The sequence below is a fragment of the Marmota monax genome, unplaced genomic scaffold, assembly GCF_021218885.2.
Source record: "Marmota monax isolate L192 unplaced genomic scaffold, Marmota_monax_Labrador192_F-V1.1 WCK01_AAM20220418_F8-fsc00170, whole genome shotgun sequence".
In the NCBI taxonomy this organism is placed as follows: Eukaryota; Metazoa; Chordata; class Mammalia; order Rodentia; family Sciuridae; genus Marmota; species Marmota monax.
Genome location: NW_026692395.1, coordinates 1,356,395 through 1,366,570, shown reverse-complemented (window position 1 = coordinate 1,366,570; position 10,176 = coordinate 1,356,395). Strand labels below are relative to the sequence as shown.

General features: G+C 43.9%; 1 protein-coding gene across 4 annotated transcripts; it reads right to left on the bottom strand.

The window, feature by feature from the left end:
* Rbm3 (RNA binding motif protein 3) lies at nt 1-9,746 on the bottom strand. Of its 4 annotated transcripts, none has more exons than XR_009226642.1 (8): nt 9,597-9,746; nt 8,920-9,039; nt 8,586-8,692; nt 7,831-7,936; nt 7,637-7,730; nt 7,052-7,137; nt 5,044-5,133; nt 1-628 (listed from the first exon to the last, which is right to left on the bottom strand). XR_009226642.1 is itself a non-coding variant. In XM_046442482.2 (7 exons), exons 2-6 carry the CDS (start codon nt 9,020-9,022, stop codon nt 7,077-7,079), a joined length of 471 nt encoding a protein of 156 aa, XP_046298438.1. In that variant the 5' UTR covers nt 9,023-9,039; nt 9,597-9,746; the 3' UTR covers nt 6,151-6,739; nt 7,052-7,076. The 4 variants fall into 4 exon arrangements, 2 of the variants coding, with proteins under 2 accessions (XP_046298438.1, XP_046298439.1); XR_009226643.1 differs by having other exon boundaries at nt 7,052-7,134; XM_046442482.2 differs by lacking the exons at nt 1-628; nt 5,044-5,133 and adding an exon at nt 6,151-6,739.
* Nucleotides 9,747-10,176: the final 430 nt, after the last annotated feature.

Here is a 10,176-nt window from a genome sequence, read left to right as displayed (position 1 = left end):
TGCATTAAAAAGATTTTATATTTTTCAAGCATCCATAAGCACCCAAAGCAGTCTGTATCAAAAACTCAATGGCAGGGCTGGGGATGTGGCTCAAGCGGTAGCGCGCTCGCCTGGCATGCGTGCGGCCCGGGTTCGATCCTCAGCACCACATACAAAGATGTTGTGTCCACTGAAAACTAAAAAATAAATATTAAAAAAAAAATTCTCTCTCTCTCTCTCTCTCTTTAAAAAAAGAAAAAAAAATGGGGGCTGGGGTTGTAGCTCAGTGGTAGAACTCTTGCCCCTCATGCATGAGGCACTGGGTTCGATCCTCAGCACTACGTAAAAATAAATAAATAAAGGCATTGTGTCCATCTACAAAAAAAAAAAAAAAAAAAAAACTCAATGGCAGCTGGGCATGGTGGTACAGGCCTATAATCCCAGCAACTCTGGAGACTAAGGCAGGTCAAATGTTAAACTTGAGGCCAACCACAGGAAATTAGTGAAGACTGTCTCAAAATATAGGTGGGTGGCCTGGCATGATGGTACATACCTGTAGTCCCAGCAGCTTGGGAAACTGAGGCAGAAGGATCTCAAGTTCAAAGCCAGCCTCAGCAAAAATGAGACACTAAAGCAACTCAGTGAGACCCTGTCAACACAAAATCGGGGTGGGGATGTTGCTCAGTGGTTAACTGCTCCTGAGTTCAATCCCCAGACCAAAAAAAAAAAAAAAAAAAATTAGCCAGGAGCTATGGTGCATGCCTCTAATCTCAGTGTTCAGGAGGTTGAGGTCACAAGTTCAAGGCCAGCCTCAGCAATTTAGCAAGACCCTAAAGCAACTTAGTGAGACCCTGTCTCAAAAATAAGAAAGGGCTGGGGATGTAATACAGTGATAGAGCACTTGCACAGGATATGTGAGGCCTGGGTTTAATCTCCAATACTATAAAAGAAATGGACTGGGGATGTAGCTCAGTGGTAGAGTACTTGTTGGGCATGTGCGAAGCCCTGGGTTCAATTTGCAACACTGCCAAAAAAAAAAAAAAAAAAAAAAAAATCAATGGTATTTTTACAGAAATGGTAAACAACCTAAAAATTCAAATGGATCCACTAACCTAAAATAGGCAAAGTGAACTTGAGAATGACCAAAGTTAGAGGTCTAGTAATCAAAACACATACGATAGCGGCATAAAAACAAAGACCACCCAGGTACAGTGGTGCAAGAAGTAATTCCAGACTTGGGAGGCTGAGGCAATAGTTTGAGGCCAGCCTTGGTAATCTGAAGACCCTGCCTCAAAATAAGGAATAAAAATAATATGGCTGGGTATGTAGTGCAGTGGGAGAGCACTTGCCTAGCACGTGTGTGAGTTACTGGGTTTGATCCTCAGCACCACATGAGTATAATAAAAGTATTGTGCCATTTACAACTAAAAGTATTCAAAAAAAAAAAAAAAGAAAGAGAAAAAAGTGCACAGATCACAAGTATTCTCAGACACACACAAACTCATGGATGGATGTGGTAATTAGCTTGATGGTAATCATATCAAATTCATGCATAAGAGTTTAAAAATGAAATCTTCTTTAGGCATGGTGGCACTCTAATCCCAGTACTCTGAAGACTCAGTTTGATGGTAGCCCCGGGCAATTTGGCAATATCTTCTCTCACAAGAGTTGGGAATGTAGCTCAGTGGTAGAACACTGGACTAGCATGAGCAAGGACCTGGATTCCATCCCCAATACTGCACCACCCCCCCCAAAAAAAAAAGCTGCTGTGAATAATAGTAAAGAACCAACTTGCCAGACCCAGTAGCACATGCCTGTAATCCCAGCGGCTTGGGAGGCTGAGGCAGAAGGATGGAGAGTTCAAAGCCAGCCCCGGCAAAAGCAAGGTGCTAAGCAACTCAGTGAGACCCTGTCTCTAAAATACACAATAGAGCTGGAGATGTGGCATGGTGGTTGAGTGACCCTCAGTTCAAACCCCATTACAACCCCCTCCAAAAAAAAAAAAAACAAAAAAACACCAACTTGTAGAACATTAAGTTTGAAATGTTTACTGTTCTTACAATGTGAATATTGACAGTTGCAATTTTAAAATGTTTCCATCTCTCTATTACTACCCAGGAAAAAGGGAGAGTTGTTGGGTTATTAGTAGGTGAACATGATTTCTCAATTAAGCAGTTAAACCTCATAGGAGACAAACTAGAAAAAAAAAACACACACACTACATGATCTTTAAAGTGGCAAATTCCTACTTTTTTTTTTTGTTGTTGTTACCAGAAATTAAACCCAGAGGTAATTAACCACTGAGCCACATCCCCAGCCCTTTTTAATTTCATATAGAGACAGCGTCTCACTGAGTTGCTGAGAATAGTTTTGAATTCTTGATCCTCCTGCCTCAGCCTCTGGAAACACCTGGCACAAATTTCTACTTTCATCAGGGGATAGACAAGTATTCTAGGCAATCAGACCCCATGAACTTCAAAAGATTTCATCACACCTTTGACTAACCCTTCTGCTATTCCACTTTCATCACCATGTGGTTTCTCAAGGTAGTACCTGCCTGCTTAAACTTATACTTCATAATGTAGCAGACTCATATTCTTATTTTCCAGCTTCGGTATGAATAAAAGGACAAAAGTATTTAAAAACTGGGGGCTTTAGGGTGTATTGCAGTGGTAGTATTCTCTTGCTTAGCATTGGGTTCAATTTCCAACATCAAACAAAAAGAAAACCTCAACAGCTCACTAGAAATATTTATTCAGAATGTCCTAAGTTGTTTAACATAGAAGCCTTAACTTTGTGCATACACCATATATTAAGAACCATCTGGGGGCTGGGGATGTGGCTCAAGCAGTAGCGTGCTCACCTGGCATGCACAGGGCGCTGGGTTCGATCCTCAGCACCACATAAAAATAAAAGATGTTGTATCCAGCAAAAACTAAAAATATTTTAAAAATCCTCTCTTAAAAAAAAATCTGTCATAAGATAACCACACACTAGTATTTCTTCAGTAAGACTCAAATATAGCTACTTTGGGGGCTAAGGTTGTGGCTCAGCAGTAGAGCACTCGCCTTGCACATGTGAGGCACTGGGTTCAATCCTCAGCTCCCCATAAAAATAAATAAAAGGTATTGTGTTCAATTAAAAAAATATTTAAAAAACACCTACTTTGGGGAGGGGCTTACTGAGGATTAAACTCAGAGGCACTTAACCACTGAGCCACATCCCCAGCCCTTTTTTGTATTGGGACAGGGTCTCACTGAGTTACTTTGCAATTTTCAAATTTGGTGGCAAGAAAAAAATTGGGTGTTAATTACCTGAAGTTTTTCACAACTTATTTTACTGGAGCTGGGTGGAGTGACACACACGTATAATCTCAGTGGCTTAGAAGGCTGAGGCAGGTGTATCGCAAATTCAAAGGCAGCTCAGTGGTAAAGGCATACCTGCACTAAATCCCCAGTACCAAAACTTTTTTTTTGAAAACAGTAGTTCAGGGCTTTTTTTTGGGGGGGGGGGGGGCAGGAATGGGGTTTTTTTGCCAGGTATAGAACTCAGGGGCACTTGACCACTGAGCCACATCCACAGCCCTATTTTGTATTTTATTTAGAGACAAGGTCTGAGTTGCTTAGTGCCTTGCTTTTGGTGAGGCTGGCTTTGGACTCATGTTCCTTCTGCCTCAGCCTGGTTGTTATCCCAGCATGTGCCACTACACCCGACTCAGATTTTTGTGCCCTGGTGGTTCTGTGTGTTAGCTGAGGAAAAAATGTAGCTGGGCCAGCAGTGGCAGGTATCTTGATAAGCAGGAATGAGTGGCAAAACACTTGTTACAAATGTTTATACATACCTTAACTATTCACCAAAACTTCTATAAACAGCTGTTTGTTTCCATAAAAATGTTTCCATATTACCTAATCCCAGAATGTGGACCAAAATATAGGGGCAATATCAGAGATCTAGTCTATTATAAACATTGTACATCTGACACAGTAACTAATTTGCGAAATGGGGACTAGTATTTTCATTTTGTGCATGTTGAAAGGGAAGCAGAGGAGAAATTAAGGTGCAAGGTAGGGTCTGAAAACAATGATTTCTATCAAAGTAGGGTGGGGAGACAGGGCTTTGAATTTGAAAGCCATTGTGATTATTCTGAATCTTCAAAAGATCTTAGAGGAAGGCAGTGTTTAAAACAGTGGTAGTCAGCGGTACAGTGCTCCTATGTTCAATTCCCAGTACCCCCCCCAAAAAAGGTATTTATACCTATTATTTTTAGACTTTATGTGGTGCTTAAGATGGAACCCAGTGCCCCACATGTGCTAGGCAAGGGCTCTACCACTGAGCCACAACCTCAGTCCTACACCAAGGTTTTTAAGAGGCAAGATCCAGGGACTGAAGTCTTTGCAAACCTTGAGAACCTTTGAGTGGGAATTTCTAGTTTCTGGGCGTGGGTTCTTGGCCAAATCAAAACAGGAGACTAAGAAGGGGCCTATAACATTAGCTATTTGAGGACAGGGGTGTCAGTGGTAGGGTACATGCTTGCCGAGTACAAAGACCTGGCTTCAATTCCAAAAACCAAAGAATGCGCATTCGCTATTTGAAGACAGGAGTGTCAGTGGTAGGGTACATGCTTGTCGTGTACAAAGACTTGGCTTCAATTCCAAAAACCAAGAGTGTGGTGCTTTGAACCTCAACTCTGGAATTTTATTAGGGACTGTGGCAATAGAAAACTGCTGTGGTCCTTGGGCCTCCCACAGCTGAATTACCGTAATAATCTCCTGATATTCAGAAAGAACAGGTTGACAGCTGTTAATTCTGATCTATGAGGCTATTTGTGGTCTTTTTAATCCCACAGAGGAAATCATTTTGTTGCAGGAATATTTTGACTGATTACAGGTTCCTACCTTGGGTGACAATGGGGAAAAGAGGCAAATTTTCCCTCCTGAGGTAGGGAACAAAGTTTTCTCCCACCCTGGCCTACAAGAAAGTTAAGGGTTGTCTTCCTATCTCTCCCATCACATTAGCTCCCCACAGATGTCCATCATAGAATGCCTCCTTAGACCAAGTACCCACCTGGTGGGGGGGTTAGCCATAATGCCCCTAACCTGGGCCTGGCTCAGTAGGTGAGACAGAAGTCTGAGAAGTTCCTGAGTCTCCATCCACCTGCCAAAGCAAATTCATGACCATTTGGGTAGGAGGAAAAGGGTCCTTGGGTCTATCCCTACTAGCTGGGAGACCCAGGAAGAAGGCCTCTAGGACTGCGACTAACACAAGTCTCTACATCCTATTAATGAAGGAAGGAAGCTTAGTTTAACTAATTCCCTGGAAAGCATAATCTCATGGTATCTGGCTCAATACTGGTTGAATATAAGCCATGGGTATAACCAATTTTTCTGTTCTAAACACAAACCAATGAAGGACTAGAACCCATGGGGCCTTAATACAGTTACTAGAATCACAACTAAAGGGAGGGGGAGAAGCAAGGAATTGAAGCCAGCTAGATACAAAATCAGACTAAGAAAGGCCATCACCACCTTACACCCAGACACAACACCAGACAGAATCCATGCAAAAGAGCTTCCACTGTTCTGTCTTTATAACCCTCCACAGAAAATGTAAAATGCCCACGAGGCAAAGGCACTAGTTAAATGACTCTCCAAAGATCAAATTACCTGGGGAGTAGAAAAGCCCACATTTTAATCATGGAATATGAATCCATTCAAAGCTCTCAGACAGTTTTCAAATCAGGTTTCTTTCACCATGATAAGTTCAATACACCTCCCATAACCCCCATCATTTCAGAGGAAAAACTGGCATCTTTAGAGTTCATGTCTTGAGATTAGATGTATACATCCTCAGAACAACATTGTGAGAAGGGTACCCACTCAGAAGTCAGAGTCAAACCTATGAAAATTCTGATTAAATTTTGGGACCAAGAATCCACCTAAGGAAACCTAATTCCTTTCAGAAGGGGTTTTAGCTGTTATTCACCACACCTCATGCCTTAATATATACCAAAACCAACTCCAAACTTGACTAAATTTTGCTATCTTCTACTCTTTTGGCAGTCTGTGCCCACCCCACCCTAAACCAAATTTTCTCTAAGACCCCTCCTCCTGACCTGCCTCCATTTTTTTAAATCTCCAAACTGGGTCGAGTAAGAAATAAACATTATCAATATCAATTTGTGTACAGGTTTCATATTTTTAATCAGTTCTGTGAAGAATATCCTAAACACTACAAGAGACACAACAGAATATTTTTTCTTCCAGCATTAAAAAAAATGACATTCACAAACATTTTAAAGAGGCTTGTCTGTATAATCAGGGTGGTGATCTTGAATTTTAAGAAAAATTTACATGTTCTTGACACAGATTGTTTATAGATACATTTAGAAATTGCTTTCTAGTCATGATAAACATTGTGTACAAGTTTTTAAAATGCCCCAACTTTAGCTTTTAAAAAAAAATTAGTCTGGCTAAACTTTTCCTTTTGCCAGAAGCAATGATCCTGAGAGCCCAAACTAAAAACTTGGTAAAAAGAAAAATACCTGGGGGCCTAACAAATGTACTATAATTTGTCTTTAAATGAGAAAAAATTTTTTACATGGAGCTTTTTAAAAGGTCTTTTAACAAGCTACCTTGGGAGCTCAATTGAAAAATAGAAGTTGATGTACTAAAACAGATGTTTCAGCGCAGCTCCAAAAATCTTTATAAATACAGCGATTTGGAAGGACGATCCTGGATCAGAAGTGTTATTCCTTGTGTATCTGAGAACAGTAAGAAGGAGTAGAATTGTGATGGCAGAAGAAAATGAGCTGACAATATTCTCACCTCTATTTCCTCCATCCCTGAAAGAGTAGGATTACAGGAAATCCCTTTTCAGACCCCGTGCAAGTAGACTAGCCCTGACATGCACCTGAGAAGCAAGGGATGTCAAAGAATGATGTTTAGTGGGCTGGTTTGGTGAGATATGTGAGGGCAGTAGAAATGCTGAGCAGTCTAGCCAAAAGAAAAGATAAGAAGAACACAACAGGGTCTGCTGGGCATAGGTCTGCTTAGTGCAGATATTCAGGCCTCACCTACTTAACGTGTGCATGCCTCAACTCAGTTGTCATAATTGTCTCGATAATTTCCTCCTGAGTAGCGGTCATAGCCACCCTGGCTTCTGGGAAAAAACACATAATTGTTACACAGGAATGTATTCTACTCTGCAGATAATTTTCCAAAATTCACATTTTATAATATGCACCATAATGTAAACTTGTACAAAGAAGAATATGAAGCAACGAACATCATGTAGTAGGCAATTTGATGGCATTAACTTATACAGCACATAAAGTCACATTACATGTTAATGCAAGGGTTAAGCCATCAACATTTTTGTATTACCACTGACCATGTTACAATTATATGACCATACAATCAACATATCATACATAATCCAAGTTATACATCATGGTTGTTTTTTTCCTAAATATTTTTTAAGTTATGGATAGAAGCAACACCTTTATTTTATTTATTTTTATATAGTGCTGAGGATCGAACCTAATGCACTCTACCGCTGAGCCACAATCTTAACCCTCATTCTTATTTTTATTACCCACGCTGCTGAACGCTTCAGGAGAGCAGCAGTCTCAGTGAATTCTTATCTTCTGGCTACCCACCTGCCACTATAGTCTCGGGACCTTCCGTATCCATATCCATATCCTCCAGGTCGACTGTCATACCGGCCACTCCCATAGCCCTGGTCCCCACCACCTAAGGCAGACAGAAAATATTTAAATGCCAATTGTTCAGACTTAAGTCACTAACATGTGGCTCTCCCCCTCACCTCATAATCAAACTCCACTGCACTTACCTCTAGAGTAGCTGCGACCACGCCCATGGGCCCCAAAGGCACCCCCTCTGGTGCCCCGGGCAGACTTGCCTGCATGGTCCACCCGGATCTGCCGACCATCCAGGGACTAGGTGTGGGAGGGAAGACACAAGGAGGATGGGTTGGCAGTCAGTCAGGGAAGTGGTGAGGAAAGAATGGGCATGGGCAGGTGGGCAAAAGAGCCCAGAAATTCCTGTTAGGCACCAGATTCTGGGTGCCATGTTCCAGAACAAGCTCCTCTGACCAGAATGGCTTCATCAGGAGCTACAGAAACCCACAAAATGACCTGAATCCACCGTGTTCCCCCTGCTACTACTTACATCTTGACTGAACTCAGGCTGAGTTCTCCTCCCCACTCCTCTAAGCTGCCCGACTATTAGGGCTAGACAGACACCTCTCTTGGTTTGAGGCTTCAGAGTCCATCCCAGAAGACTCACGAGGTCCTCTCCGGGCCAGGCCCACAGGTCTGCAGACTCTACTACCTAAGCCCAGGGCAGGTCAACCATCCACAGGTGGCTTCTCGGCCTCATGCAGGACCAGTCGTCGCCTCCCAGGCAGCCCGGCTCTGTCTGCCGCTGCCCTCCACCCCCTAGAACAGAAGGCAGTCACGCTCCTGTGAGTGGGCACTGCGGGGCTTCATAGCCGCGCTGCCCCTAGCAGACACAGAGGGAAAAAATAGAAAGAATGGAGAAAGTGGCAGATGGGGACAGGGCCCCTCTGCAGGTAGGAGGCCTCACCTCTCCATTCATGGCTTTCATGGCATCTGAGGCATGTTCTGGATTGGTGAAGGTGATGAAGCCAAAACCCCGGGATCGCTGAGTCTCCCGGTCCTTGACAACAACCACTAAAAAAGGGAGAGGAAACAAAGATCAGTCAATACATGAAAAGGTTAAGTGGTAAGCACTGGCCTGAAAAAGGAGATAAAGAGAATGGATTCCCCCACCAATTCTCCATGTTCTCAATCCTAGAGAAACAAAGAAGAAGTGCTGACATTTCTCCTAAGTTTCCATGAAACACAAGGGTGCCAGAGATACTTTCAGCAACCCTTTGTGGATCCGGCCCACGTCTCACCCTCAGAAATAGGCCCAAAGCTGCTGAAGTGGTCTTCCAGCGCCTGCTCATCAGTATTGAAGTTGAGTCCTCCCACGAACAGCTTCCCTTCTTCAGAAGACATGGCAGTGAATTTGAGTCCTGCAGGGAGATTTTGGGGTGGAAAAAACAGTGAAGGTGCTAGAAGTAAAAGACGTTGGAGAAGTGAGAAAAAAGAGTGAAAGGCAGAACAGAACATAGACAAGAGGATGGCAAAAAGGCGGGAAATCTACAAGTACAGTTGAGCTCGGACATTTGGGGCCGCCAGAGCGCATGCCCATTACATGCTACGCCGCCACGCCCGTCATTTTGTGCTGTTGCGCAGGCCCAGTACATCCTTGCATTCCCTCCGCGCCCGCAGAACAAGATGGCGGCGGTCACGTGGAAAAACGGGGACAGCAAGTCGGCTGTCACGCAGCCGCTGCGGACACCTAAGCTGCCAGTCCCGCCCGGTATCCCTGGCATTGAAGACACAGAGAGCCAACCTCCCACCAACCAAGAGGTTGAACCTCAGAGCCTGGGACCCGCCTATCCCAGGAAAAAACAAGCCTACGTGTCAAGCAGCCGCTAATCTCCTCACTCGGGTCCTCCGGAGATGCCGGCATGGCGCACGTAAGTGAGGTGAGGAGCAGCCTCTCCTCAGGACCTACGCTACTTACCTGGAAATTGAAAAGTAAAAGCGCTGGAGAGACAGGAAGCTCTGAGGAGCAGGAAGAATAGGGAGGCTGCCGCGCGGGAAGACGCTTGATAAAGCAGACGTATATGGACACGTCACGGAACGCCCTTCCAGCGCGCTTTGGCGTGCGTGCTCATTGGCTGAGGCCAGCGTTGGGGGGTGGTGGAGAGGAAAGGACGGCAGAGCAAAGGGAACAGTCACCCCGCGCGCTTCCGCAAGTGAAGGGGACCTTTGTGCAGTTGGTATACCCTGATGTCAGCACCCCACCCCCACCAACTGAACAGTTTTCATTCTGTAAACGCGTGAAACTTCTCCCTCTCAATCCCTTTCCGTTTATGACGTCATCCTCACCACCCTGATGTCATTTCCCCCATTGCATCTGAGGTCCTGCACGCTAATGCACTAGATCTCTGCCAACATAATTAATGTCCTCTAATGTCTTATTTACTTTCAAGACCTTTGACCACATATCCATGAAGAATTTGATGTTTGGTCTTCCACTGTCCCTGAAGCATCATACTTTTTGGTCCTTGATGATTTTCTGGGTGCCTGACCCTGGTCCC